Genomic DNA, 14,409 nt, shown 5'->3' on the forward strand with positions numbered 1-14,409 from the left:
CTGCTGCTGTGTACTTTCTGGTGATAGCACACAGGTACTTTGGATCAGCACCTGCAGGTCGCCCCAAGGCAAACGGGGCTGTGCAGAAGAGCCATCCTAAATTTGTAAAAGACACCTGCAACGCTCCACGTTAAGACCAGCAGAGCCTGAGAAGAGGAGCAGTGCTGACGAGGAGTCACCTCCACAAGGCAGGCGGGCGCCTTCACAGCGCCGCGCCGCCCAACTCCGCCACCCGACCAGGGCGAAGGCGCACGGTGGCGATGTCCGCACGTGAACACAGCTGACACCGGTGGCCACCGATGGCCTTGAAACGAAGAGCGAGGAGGGTACATCGCCACGCAGGAAGAAATCCTGTCACTTTGTGTGATAACGTAAGAGTGAGGAGGAAGCACGAAGCCCAGTGTGGTTTGGCGCTTCCTGAGGCTAGTTCCAGGGCCTCAGTGGGCCCAGGGCTGGCCTGGGGCTGGCCTGGGGCTGCCAGAACCCAGCCGGCCCCTTCCCGCTCTGACACCACAGGGGAAAGGCAGGGCAGCCTGCTCGGGAACAGCACGCCGCTGAGGCAGGCCTTGGTGATGCCAGCCCTCATTTCTGGCTGGCAGGGGCACGCCACTTGGCCGCGAACGCAGCCCAGCGGGGCAGTCAGCACTGCACCTTCAGCAGCCCCAGAGCGACAGCCCCACCACAGCTCTGGCTGCTTTGCAAACCAACGTCTGCACAGTCCTGCAGCGCGCAGTGGCTTTCTTCTCAGTGTCATACGGTTCTGTGGTTTCAGTAAGCACAATAACTATTTGGCTGGTTAGGAGTCAGCCTGGAACCCATCCTGCAGAGAATTTCACCTGCAGGTTTGGTGTTCTCACTAAATGTCAGGTAGGGATATTGAGACATGAACACACGAGGCTCATGCAGTCTACGATAAAATGAGGGAAGACAGGAATTACCTAAGCATGTCAGCAGAAGATTTATTTTGAAAAAGGCCATTATGTTACTCTCTCACACCAGAAACGCTTCTAGCACTAACATTCAACTCCTAAAGTGGACAGTTGTGATGTGGCTGATCCCAAACAACTGTTCTCTTTCCCAGTATCCTTCTGTTGCTCAGTGTGAACACGGCACCTGCCCCGAGGACCCTCTGAAATGGCTCTTTTTGTTCTTCGCAGGTATTCTCATTCCCTGGATCTTAGTCAAAGTGCAGTAACCAAAGTGGAGGTGTCATTTGAATAGGTTATTCCTCGACTTCTGAGTCCTTTAGGAGGCAAATTTACAACTTACAGAACAGGCAGCGACTTGGGTAACATCTCGACAGAGGCCAGCAGGCCATGGACCTCGCCATGCCAGCACCTCCTGCCGCTGGGCAGGGCCACGTGCAAGGGCAGGAGCGGCATGGCATCTCTCCCCTCTCACTTTTCAGACATTCAATTAAAAAAGGAGCGTGGAAGGTATTTTGGTATCACTCACGTGAACAAGAACGGTGATTAATTGCACAACAGGCCACCTCACCGTGGGTGCTCTCGCTGTCAGGGCCTGCAGGAGGAAGCGGGGCACGTCATGGCCCCATGGCACGGCACAGGGAGCACGAAGCACGAACACTTGGCTGCTCTGCAGACGCGGCCGTTCACAAGGCTGGCACCCTGCTCACATGATTTGCTGGCTTCTGTAGGACTTCTTCTGGTGTAAAAAGCCAGGATGTGAATTTAGGATCGGAGGAGCAGGACAGCATTGGTAAGGCAATATGGAAGCAGAAACTGAGGCAGACCTGCTGAGAAGCACGAAGGTGTGCACACGCAGCACCTTCCTGCGCTGAAATATTTACCTTGCCACACAGTTCACCAGTTCGGCTCAGTGACAGCCAACTAACATCACGGGAAAACAGAGAAACCCACCTGCTTGTATTAAACCACGTACCTGTGCATGGCAGTCACCAGATTGCCAGGAACGGACAGCTTTAAACAAATAGAGCAGAAACTGCAGCACACACAGGGCACTGGTGGCACTCGCTGTCAAGCAGGTTTGGGGCAGTACCACAACAGCTTACCGGAATCCAGAGCTTTCCCTCATGGCTTCCAGGGGGAGTTGAAAAAGGAAATTCTGTCAACTGCCATCACTGGTATCATCGTGTTTTTAGTAACAGTCTATTTTTAAGAGAATCCACTTGCTACATAACTCAATAGGTCAGAGAGTACTGTCTCTGAAGAAGCCAACATCCATACGCAAGGTCTGATGCCTCCACCAGGCCCCTCGGTGAGCTGCTCAGGCACAGGGCTCCAGCCTTCTGGTCGCTGCTTTGTTTTTGGAGGACTACTGAGGCGTGCTGGCTCCCAGCAGGGTCCCCACGACCGCCCACCCGTACCCACGGTCAGGAAAGAGAGCACAGGGACCAGAGGCAGGAGAGGAAGTCTTCCGAGGGCTCTGCTGGCCCTGAGCATCTCTGCAGCAGCTGCTTAGAGGCCGACGTAACGGGACCGTGAGCTTCAGGTGCTTTGTTACGGGACACCAGAGCACGTTTCTAGGTTGCTGACTCAAACACAGAGCTGATCAGAGGTGGCCAAACGTGAGCCGTGTAGGAAGCAGACGTAGGCGTTTGAAGAAGGGAAGATGTGGTCACGTTTCTTTGAACTCCCCTCCAGCTTCGTGCGCTGCATATCACCACGGTGTGAGTGCAGAGGGGGGCCAGCACGGCTACCCTCTTCCTCAGGTCTCAGGAACATTATACACAGATTACAATTAATTCATTAGCTCTCAGGTCTCTTTGATCATTTCTACTGCAGCCTGTCTCTGTCAAGACGCATTCCAAGAGCAGAAAATACGCAGCTTTAAAATCCTGTACCCTGCTCAGGGAGCACGTCCGACGCCGCTGGGCAGCTGCACAACCTGGGTCGCGCAGAGGTCCCCCGCTGCCTGTACCTGCGAGGTGTCTCACCGCCTGATCCGCTCAACCAGGGGCAGCTGCCAAGACACACGAGCCTGAGAACGAGCCTCTAAGGACGGTGTAAGGGCCAGGAGGGGATAGTTTCATTTCTGTGTGTTTCATGGGCACACGAGAGCAACAAGCAGCTACGCCTGGGCTGTGACAGTGGTGCTGCTGAGATGGCACTACCACAAGCATCTATTTCTTTGAAGAACCATGAATTACTCACTACACTGAAGCTTCCTGATTTTCACCGTGTGAAGCAACATTTTTCTTGGTCGGTGAAACCCCACACAGCTGATTTGGGCGATTCAGAAATTCTCCAAGTAACTTTTATGCAGGGAAACTGGAGAAGGGTGACGACCCCCGCAATCGCCTTGTGCAACACCAGCACAGGCTATGGGGTAAGCACAGCTGGCTGGTAGGCCCGTGCCTTGGAATCCTAAATAAGGGGTCAAAGTGTAGCCAGTACAGATGAATGTAATCTGTTTCCCTTATCTGGTTTTACCTACTGTCACTTGTCCTAAGTGACTTGAATGTGAGGTCCCAAGGGGCAGGAATCCCACATGCAGCCTCCAGCACGGCGCTGATCCGGTGCTAGAGCGGGTTTGCAACGTGTCCAGCTTGGGGCTTTCTACCGGAGAGCAGGAAACTTAGCTAAGATTAAATTTAGTTTCTTCTCTGCTATTTAGGGACCATTTTCTACAGACCACTGTCAAAAACGTCAAATAAAGCTATTATGGCTCTTCCTCATGCAGTTGTTCATGATTAACTCCTCTTCCTGATTCACTCCAGATGTGAACAATCGCTCAGGAACAGAAAGGCCCACATGTAGAAAGAATTGTGAACATCAGTTCCAGCTCACACCCAAACTAATTTCTGGTGGAGAGCAAACAGCACTGAAGAACCAGCCTCACTGCTGGCCCCGAGATTGCTGCTGTGACCCGTGCCCTCGCCCAGCTCTGCAGATCAGCTAAGCTGAATGTCCCGGAGGCTTAGGAAAGCAGGCATAACGTCACGGAAACAAAAAGCTGTTCTTTTACTACAGCGAGAAACTGCACAGTCGAATTTCAAGTCCTGGGCTGAGGCACTGCCATGGCAATGCATTACACTTGGAAAAAGAGGCTTTTAAATTGACAGAAAATCAATTTTCCTACACTTTATTCTCAGCTGCAGCTGAAGATATTTTGCTGCTATTAAAAGACATTCCCATTTCTCCAGACAGACACTGAAAATAGAGAAACCAACCCCCCCAAACTGAAGTTTGGCAAGTGAAACGACCGGCGGGCAGACTGAACTCCTGCTGCTGCCACTTCATGGCCCACCTGTGGCACGCGGCAGAGACGGGGAACTGTCCCCAGCCCCATCCGCTGCTACAAGCACCGGTACGACAACCACGGGGAGGAGAGGATGGACACGAGAGGCAGGGACAGCATCCGCAGCACATCCACATGGACCATCGCTCGCTTCGCACTTGCTGAGGTGTTTGTGGTCTGAGCCACCAGCTGCTTCAGAAGCAGGGTCAATCTCCCTTACGCGTCTGTCTACATGATACGGAAAGAAACTGGAAAGTCTTGAAGACATCAGCCCATGCAGCCCTACGTAGCTACCAGCAAAAGCTTTAACAGCTCTGAAAATTACGAAATTACCGTGGGGCGTGTGTTGAGAGGAAAAGAATTAATTCCTGGACTAGAAGATGGCAACAGCTAAGAGCAGGGAGCATGATCGCACAGTTCTCACTAAGAACAGAGATGGTCTGAAACACTGGTTTGTGTATTTCACTTTTAAAAGGTTTAACTTCCCACAAGTGATGAAAACATTAGCAAATCTGGCTGGGAAGAACACTGACCAGAATGAAAATTGCAGATTGTTACAGAGACACCAATAAGTCGTGTAACCACACTGCACACGGGACAAACAGAATAGGGAGGAGAAGCGAAGGAAACAGTTAAAAATAAAAAATGTACTATATATTGCTATGACACCTTCACAGCTGAAGATGATGACCAAGCTGGCCGTGATCAGTGTTAAGGTGGAACTTGGCTCCTCTTGCTGCTAACAGAAGAGGCAGTTATGTGGCCAACACTTAGTGAAAATCAGGGGAGTGTGGGAGAAATGTCAGTTCCTCTGCGGGGAGCACAGGTCCGCGCTCCCAGCCAGCGTTTTCAGAATGCATGTCATCCATTTCTTAAAAGCTAAATTTTAGTAAGGCTAAAAACATTTGTACCCTCTGCTGGTGAAGCAAGATGTTGTCAAGTCACTCAGGGCAAATGCTGCACAGCATCCAACTACGAAGACTCCTCACAGCCCTACAGTTCAGTAGTGCAGGCATATATAGCCCAAACACAGCTCTCCTACTTTAAATAATGGCTGGAGAGGAAATTCAACCAGATTCGGCGTGCTTATGACAACCACCACAATATGGCCAAGTCCCACAAGAGACACGATTTGCATGGAGCTGCCGGCGCTGTGCCAGCTGCAAACCCGACTGAACGACTGGTGCCCAGGGGCCGACACGCACCGCGCTCGGCGTCAGAGCAATGCTGCCTTCGTACCAGGAAAAACACTCCTAGGAAAGCCTCTGGTCAGCGGGGGTCAGAGCAAGGAGAATGACAGGAAACGAAAACATGTACCTGATCTTGAAAACTCTGTGCCGTTTCCATCCCAGGTCTAGATACAACCCGGTGAGGCAGAAAAGCACAGCAAGGACAGAACGGCCCTTAAATGAGTGAGGGTCATGCGGGCTGGGAGAGCTGAGCAGCGGGAGGACGACAGTCTGTAAAATCCTGAGAGGCACAGCAGAGCCAACAGAACGACAGCTCAGGCTCAAATGCGAGAGAGGAAAGCACAAAATGAACGGAGAAGATGCCAGGTTTAAAACCAAAACAAGCGAAGGGAGATGCTCCTTCACCGGCACGCTGAGCTGAGCAAATCCTCACTGTGGGGCAGGGCAAGGGCCAGAACCGAGCAGTGGTTCAGCAGGGGACGGGACCAGGCCACGGATGGCATCAAGCACAACAACAGCCGCTTTGCTCCGAGTCCCTGAGCCTCAGGCTGCCGGGCGCTGCGAAATCCACGCCTGTCACGCTCCTGCCCAGGAGGCGCCGCCGCTGCCCTGAAGCACGCCGGGCTTCCCTGAGCACGTCTGAGCCTGGGCTGGGGTTTTCCTGTCTAGGAGCACCACTGATGCTCAGCCGCTGCTGAGGGTTTCTGCCCGCAGAGCCCTACCCCAGGAAGGTTCCACTGGGACGCGGACGTGGAAAACGCAGGCCCTTGGTATCGCAGCACACGGCGTTCAAAAAAACCCCAGTGCTGATTCACTGTGGAACAGCCAGTTCAGTTTAAAGGCACAAGGAAAAAAATGGATGGAGAGAGGTTAAAGGAGGATCCCAACGTGCTGACAGAAGGAGAAAATCAGGCTTTACTCTGAAACGGCTTCGTATACGGAGATCTCAGACACCTCCTGGGGGTGTGCTTTGTTCCGAGGAGCGGAGCAGAGAGGGCTGGCACCGAGCTGCTGGGAGGCCACAAGCCCCCGGCCACCAGCCTCGGAGCAGGAATCGCTGACGCCCTTTGTCAGGGAGCCCCCGAGCCCCTGGGGAGCCCTGGCAGCGCCGGTGCCCCCGGTGCGCAGCCGCCTCGCTCCCCGGCTGCTTTCCAGCCTGTATTGCCCTTCTCCTAGGGCAGAGCTCGGAGGAACAGCAGGCCGCAGAGCACCTTCAAACACGCCTCTCCTCCAGGGAGGAAAGGCACTGGGCACGTCCGTCCGCACGTAAAAACCTAACGTGACACAGAACACGGAGCTGACATTAAAGCCACCGAGATTTTGTTTGAAATCCTGAGATTCCGTGTGCTCCGGCGACGTGGAATAATCCGCATTCATCTCTCATCAGCTGGAGACCTACGGAGCAAGAGGCGCTGACCCCTTCCTGCCCAGCCCCTTCCTGCAATGCGGTGCAGCTGGAAGGTCCGAATGAGACGGGACAGCACATCGACACTCAGTGACTCTCAACAAACGCCCATGCAACAGATTTCCTCTAGTCTCCAGCTAAGCGAAGCACCAGAGACGCCGGCTGCGTGCAGTCGGAGCCCGTTAGGACAGCAACGCCCCGCGCTCAGACAGAAGTGGTTTTGGGGCTCCGCTGATCGCCCCGAGCAGCTGCAGCCACACGCAGCAGCTTTCGGTTCCTCCCCGCTCTCCCCCGGCAGCTCTGTGGCTGAACCCCTCCATTCATCACAACCGGCAGCTTTCGGGGTCAGACCTCACCTCCCTGCAGCGATGGGACGCCCTGCCAAAAACAGGCTCTTTTCCTCAAAAGTGCTTGCCATAGTAAGTGGCTGCCCACTCTTCAGTTTTCTGAAGAACACATTAGGGACTTAGAAATCACATTTTCCGGCATTTCAGTGGAAATATCTTGGGGCCATACAGCACCTTACAAATATCACACCTACGGGAATATTTAAGGTCACCCCAAAACAACCATTCCACATTGGCTGGGCACACAAGGCAGGAGTGATGCCCAAAGCTTCTCCGCTGCACGTACCGAAGACAGTCAGGGAACAGCAGCAGGATGCCACTGACCGCCAACGCGTCCCGCAGCAGCGGCTGCAGCTCCCGGCTGCTCTGCCCCTTACGGACGCAGATCGGAGCCAGACCGACCCAGAGTTTGTTCAAGAGCTGGGAGACGACCACAGGTAGAAGCACCAATGGGAAGTGCACGGCAGAAAACTCATCTCTGTTTTCTTCAGTAAGCCTTGGGACTTTTAGTTGGGGAAGAAAAGGCGCTAGCCCTGAGAGCAGCGATTTTACACGAGTTTCTACACGCCGGCCTCAAAGCACGTACAGCGAGGGCTGGCTCGTTCTGCCCACAGGCTACGATGAAGAGCAAGCAGGGCCGGGTTCGAAAGGCTGCTGCAGGCTGGGGTGACCACCTCCGACCCCTCCGCTCCCTGCAGCCTGCCCCGCAGCCCCTGCAGCAGCACCTGCCCCGGGAAATGCCGGCACAGAAGCTGCTGGTGTGCAGTCTGCATCCATAACCCATCCCTCGACACACCTGAAAGCCCCCCGAACCTGGAGGCAGGTGTAAGAGCCGTGACCACCGCCTAGCTGCTCACACATCGTGTAACCGGGGGGCCTGCGGCCAAGTCTGGTGCAACTCAGAATCAGCCTCGGGTGGCTGACAGCCCGTTGTGAAAATCCACAGGTCACCCCAAATCTGGTACCGTGGGACAGCCTGAGCGGAGGATACGCTAACCCAAATAAAGGAAAAGGAACATTTTTGACTTGGCATTTGCAGATTGCTTGATAAACTGCATAATGTGACACTCGGGAACTGCTTCCTCGTGAGTCACGAGCACCAGCAGGAACTGGCTGAATTCACAAAAGCTGCTATTTCAACTGAATCTTTAACAGGAAGAAACAAAATGACATAACCCAAACAGAGATCTTTTTTACAGTTTTTTTGCAAGTGCTAAAGGCTTTGCGGCAGCGAAGCCCTTTCTGAAGCCAGCACCCTGACCAGCCCACGAGTGTTAATTACGGCAGCTGAGGGCCACCGCCAGGGCACAGCTTCTACAGCAAAAGCCGGTGACGCCCTCCAACTGCGAGATCGCCTTCTGCGTGTCCAGGACACACGAGACTTTCCTCTATGCTAAAAGCTAATACACTGAATTTCAGGTGTGGAACACAGTTTTATTTCTATTTTCCCAAGTACAGGCCATTGGCAGTGAACGTAACAAGTGTGGGTGTTTAACTACGCCGGGTATTCTTGGTCACTGTCCTGTTTAAGGAGTTTATGGCGAAATCCTATTTTAACCTTACTAAAATATTCTAGTTTCAGCAAATAAAAGTTAGACAAACTCTTGCCCTTAAACAGTAATCTGGTTGAAAAAAACCTGACTGCTGAGGAGCCACGAGGGCTCCACCAGTGTGTGTCTGTTGTACAAGAACACCCAACAAGCTGGTAACCGGCTAGTGGAGCAGGGCCATCTGTAATTGTGCCCAGTTTGCTCCCTCCTTTTCCCTTAACATTCATTTCAACATCTGTTTTTTTTTTTCCCTTTTTTTTCCTTTTTAATGCAGCAAACATAGGTTGTGATTTGCTGCAGAGACCTGTGATCACAATGATCCCCCAGAAGGTGTCAGCGGCAGAAGCCACACGAAATCCTTCTCCTTCAGGATGCCTCTGATTAGAAAGCGTGCACCGGGAACATCCAACACGTCAGAAATTACAGGAAAATCCAATTTTGGCAGCTATTTCTATTGTTAGAAGCCACGAAAGTCTGGGCAGATCTATACTGGCACGAAGTTGATTTTATTTATTTGCACCAGCTTGCGAAGCCAAGTTTACGCACTGCTCCTGTTGCACTCAAGCCAACTGAAGTTTTGCAGCCGACCACAGAAACAAGACTATGTTACACACATTTATTTCCAGACACCGTAAGCACAGACTATGTCAGTAAATTTGAGCTTAACAACCCCAGACGTACAAATGAGGTGCGCCCAGAGACCTAACGCTGCGTTCCTGTACTTCTTGTTCACGGCGTGCATTACGACAAAGTACTTGCAAGTTGCCCTTGGTGAAAAGGTGATAAAAGCATCTGGAATCGAGGCATTTACACTTTAAGTTTCAAGATGATTTGAAAGAACACGACACCAAAGAGTCTTGGCAGTAGCCTTTACAAGTACTGTACTGTATCCAAAAAGGCTTTGCTTTTATTGTCAAACTCAAAAGACGACAGCTGAGGAGCTGTTTCGCTTCAAGGCCGAAGAAAAGATATCTCTGTCTCACCGCTGCTCGAGGAATCCGAGCCAAAAAAGCACCCACTTCTTCCCCTAAAGTGCAAATCTGCAGCAGCTGCCTGCTGAAGCAGCTTCATCTTACCTTCGAGTGGAATTGCATAAAGCTGCTCCATGAACATTATTTCTTCTTCTCGAAATCTGCAATCAATGCTCCTGGCTTCCTCCAGCCTTCCGCTTATGCACAGATGCACAGACAATAATGTACGAGGGTTGTTTCAAATTTTTTCCTCTGTGCTCCTGATTGGCTCAGCGCAATGCCCATGTGGGTCCACAATGCAAGGTTTCTATCCTTTTTAAAATCAAAGTGTCAGTTTTGCTGCTGTCAGAGCACTTTATTTTTGTACATATAAGGAAGTGGCTGTTGATGTTATCTGAATGTGCTTCCTGTTTTATATGTATATGAGCAAAAATAATGTCACATTAAGCTAAACTGCAGTTTCGGAGAGCTCAAGTCAAAGCCTCCAAGCAAAACACGATAATGTGAGCACATCTCATCTGTTCGCCGTCTACCCCAGTTTGCATCCACTTCGCTGAGTCTCATCAGCAATCTGCATTCTCCCAGCGAGAGCTCTCCCCATGAGCCCGGCACGGAGCTGCACGCTGCGCAGCATCGCTGCCTCCAGAGGTTCTCAGGAGAGTTCGAATCACAAAGGCTCGCCTGAGTTGACATCTGTACCTCAAACACTGCACAGGTAAAAAAGCAGCCAGCACCCGGGCAGCGCCACGAGAAACTCTGCCTGAATTTGGGCTATCCTTAAATCAGGGTGACTCTTTTTTTTTTAAACGAGGAAGGAGTCTTCTGAGTGTTTCATGTAAGCGCTCAGTCCAGGAAGTGGCGGTGTAGGAGTGCTGCGTTCCAGAGCTGATGCTGCAGAGCATAACACCAAAGGAATCTTTCTAATTGGAATTTAATGTCTTTCTGGTTATTTTAAGGCACAGCAAATGAATGTGCAACTGCAAACTTGGTTCCATACAGAAATCCTTCTACTCCTGTAGAAGAAAAGAGCGGCAAAGCACATGGAGGCACCTCCGAGGACAGCTGCCAGCGCCACTGCTGCTTACCCCCCGATGTCAGAGCTGTCCCTGCCAGGAGGTACTGCCACTTGCACACTCATTCACTTCCACTTTCGCACAGTGCTGGCTGCAGAACACCCACCAGAGACGAACGACTGCAGCTGGGAGCGAGCCGAAGCTGTTTGCACTTTCTACTTTCATTAGACTTCCCACAGCAACTTCTGGGATATTAAATGCAAGCTATTTTTATAGGTAACAATACAACGAAACTGTGGGTTTTGCTGAAGGAAACCAAAAGAATCCTTCCAGAGGCATGCAGTAAAGTAGTAAGAAGTAGTAAAAATTAAAGAAAATGTTCTTCCCCGTGGAGCTCATGGCACAACACCTTTCTGCGTGTGTCTCTGAGAGTGCCAGCTCTCTGGCGTACAGCTGCTCTGCGCCCTGAGAAACTTCAGCTGACCCAAGCGTGGGTTCCACTCGGTGCAAGTCACTGCCTCTGAAGTAACAGCAAGGAGGAGTTACAGTGTGTGACCGACGGAAGATGCCTTGCAAGTATCAGAATTTAAAAATATTTTGTACAAAGATTTTTTTGGACCATTTCCCATTGCAGTACCTTATTCTATCTCATTAAGCAGATTTGGACCATTTCATTTTGGTGCAAAGCTATGTTACAGGCAAGAATCGGACCTGGGAAGATAAAGCAGGTGTCTTACATCGGGACAGAAGACCGAAAGCCATCACACCAAAATTAAGTATTAAGACCCAGACCTAGCAAAGTCCCATTTGCTGTACATTTATGCCCTGGCACTGATTGATTTGAATGTCTGAAACCAAACAAGCTTCACAAGTTTCTCCTGCAGCTGGGGCAGTCGCATCGCCCTGCTGTGCACTCTCACGTGCCTGACAGAGCATACGGTCCCGCTACAGCTTTTTGCACCCCTGGAGCAGGTACGGTGCCTCTTCTCTCCACCCAGCCACTGTTTGGAAACGCAGGAACGTGATAATCTTTGTAACCCCACCAGCTGACAGCTGGGGCTTAGAAAGAGATCAACCCCAAGAGCACAAGCCTTGTTTCTAAGCCCCGAAAAACAAATATCAAAGGTGCGCCCAGCCCCGGACCCCCCGGTCCGCCAGCTGAGTTGAATGATGTTCAACGCACTGCAGAAAATAAGGGAGCTGCGATTCTGCCCCTACCTCCCATTCCCTAGTCACAGCCTGGAAGGGAAAACAGCACCAGAAATCCAGGGCTTGGAAGCTTAGTGCATCTTTTGTGGTTTTGTGTTTTTTTTTAAAGACATTTTACTTGAAGAAGTATCTTTTGCTTTCGACCTTCCTGACGTGTTTCCAAACCCCCTCGTGAAACACAGACTGACACAGACCTGTAACGTCTACCAGGGGTCTCACGGCTGAGTTGTCAGATACAACTTCTTTAAAGTGAACGCAGACGTTTCACGTCGGTGATTTATTCAAATGCACCACACGTGCTTAACTCTTTCAGCTTTAGTGCTTTCATTTTATATCTCCAAAGAAAACCGATGTTATGGGGGGAAGAGGAAGCGGGAGCGAGCAAGCAGACTTTCCTACTGCCTGTCCTAAGTTTTCCTGGATACCAAAAGGATGAGCCCAGTGGTGAGAAGTGCTGCGGTGTCCCCAGGGACCCTGCAGGGGCTCAGAGCCTCCGAGCGAGCGGGGCCGGCAGGTTCCTGGGGCTCCTCGACGCGGGGCTGCAGTGGATGGCAGCGAGACGAGGAGGAGGAAAGGGAGAATAACAGAGAAAGGAAACAGGCACTGCAAAACAAAAACTAAAGAAATCACCAGCAAAGCAAAAAGCACGCAGGGGAAGCCCCTGGTGTGGTTGCTCACTTCCTACGGCTTATCACTGACACAGCAGCATGAAAAGTCACCGAAAACGGAAAATTTGTCAGTATGGGTGAATTTGAGCCTGTGGAGAGGGATAACACGTGGCCGTACAACACACGTCCATTTTCACATTTTGCCAAAAGAGGGAGCTTATCAGGAGCACCAGCACCAACGCATGCGTTTCTTGAGCCAGCCCAACCTCCACCCTGCACAAGCCCCGGTGCCACGGAGCAAAACCTCTGCGGTCACACACGGGGATTCACACCAGCATCCACAAGCATGGGTTTCAGGACATTAGAGCTTCATTTTCCTACAACGCTCCATGAAAAGAAAAGGTCGTTCATTCCCTCTCATAATGTAACAGCGAAATGTACTTACAACTTCAGCGTTACTCTAAACGACTAAAAAAAAACTCCAAACCCTTATAAAAGCCTTTTAAGGAGTAAAGAACTTATTTCTGACTTTGAACGTTCTCTTGTGCAACGCAGGCTAGGAAATCTTATTCTTGCATGAAGTTTCTGACTTCCTGGCCAGTACAGTTTTTTGGTTTTGCTTTTACATCTAGAGGGAAATCTCTAAAAATATTTCATATGCCATGTCGTGGTAATACTAAACACTTCATGAAAAGAAGAACCACACCGAAACACAGAAACAGGTTAAAAGGAAATTAAACAGCCCATTTATAAGGGCAAAACACAAGCCAGGGGCAAAGACATCACTTAAATTAACCATTGTAGCCTTCTAGAGAAAATGTTTATCAGACATCAAATATGACTCAAGATTTAGAAATAAATTTGCCTGGTTTAGCAACAGGGTAAAGGAGATGACCAGCAGGGTGCCCACGGAAGCACGCTCCACCGATGCCATTCATCATACACGATCTATCAAGCAGGCAGACACGGCTTGTTCGCGTGGAAAGCTCTTCCGCAGAACAGAAGGGTGAACGTGATTGCAAAGAATTGCCATGGTGCCACGGGAAGGGGCACTGAAACTACCGGGATAACTCAGTGAAGACAGAGGGCAGCATAAGGAGCAAAGGGAAGAACAGCAGAGCTGTACAGCCCACGTGATGAACTCTGAAACAGCTACCGGTGGTCAGGAAAAGGATCCCACTCACCAGATGTAACTCCATCTCCGCTCATCAGCAAGTAAAAAAGCAAAGACTGTCGCGAAATATGATGGAAAGGAATAAGCATAAAACACTGAGTTGTTAGAAAATAAAAGACATCATTTTGTGTATTCACAGAACACGAATGTTTTGAACCGAGTGTGCGTTTCTGCCCACCGACCTCAGAAAAGATAACAGTGAAACTGAGAAAGATTCAGCAAATGAAAGAAGGATGGTCAGAGGGGTCGCGCAACGACCAAGTGAAAAACCAGCAACAAAAAGAGAATGGCAAAGGCCAAAAGGATCACGGCACACTTACTGCGCTGTGCCGGCAGTGCCGCGGGGATGAACAGGGACCTGCTGGAAGACCCCAGCATGCCGGCACTGCCTTGGCAAGCGGCCGTTATTGTGGACGTGCTGCTCAATGCAGAAATACTCTGTGATAGTCCTAAGAAGCTGATACGCTCAGGAAAAACAACGTGCCTTTAAATGAGATGCAGGTTGATGGAACATCCAGCAACCAGCAGCTTCTCCGAAGGGTGCGAAGGCTCCAGGCAGGACGGCTTCCTGCGGTCCGGCACACCAAGACCTGGCTGCGGCTAACGTTCGGAAATCATCCAAGCCAGACACAGGTTGAAATCAGGAAGCAAATTTTCCACAGACATTCCTTCAGAGGAGTAAGCAGAGACGGTTCAACAGGGTCAACTCAGAAACGAAATC

The 14,409-nt window shown here is 50.9% G+C and overlaps 1 protein-coding gene across 5 annotated transcripts in view; it reads right to left on the reverse strand.

Moving 5' to 3' along the window:
* The window catches only part of ASXL2 (ASXL transcriptional regulator 2), a 114,641-nt gene that overhangs the window by 45,748 nt on the left and 54,484 nt on the right, over positions 1 to 14,409 (reverse strand). Inside the window, exon 1 of one of the 5 annotated variants that reach the window (XM_040552205.1) lies at positions 9,790 to 14,379. The exons of the other annotated variants lie outside the window; for them this stretch is intronic. Coding sequence (XP_040408139.1) covers positions 9,790 to 9,826 — 37 coding nt within the window. The 5' untranslated portion in view covers positions 9,827 to 14,379. Of the gene's footprint in view, positions 1 to 9,789; positions 14,380 to 14,409 lie in introns of those variants that run through there. 5 annotated transcript variants of the gene reach the window in all.

This window comes from Cygnus olor, chromosome 3 (genome assembly GCF_009769625.2).
Source record: "Cygnus olor isolate bCygOlo1 chromosome 3, bCygOlo1.pri.v2, whole genome shotgun sequence".
In the NCBI taxonomy this organism is placed as follows: domain Eukaryota; kingdom Metazoa; phylum Chordata; class Aves; order Anseriformes; family Anatidae; genus Cygnus; species Cygnus olor.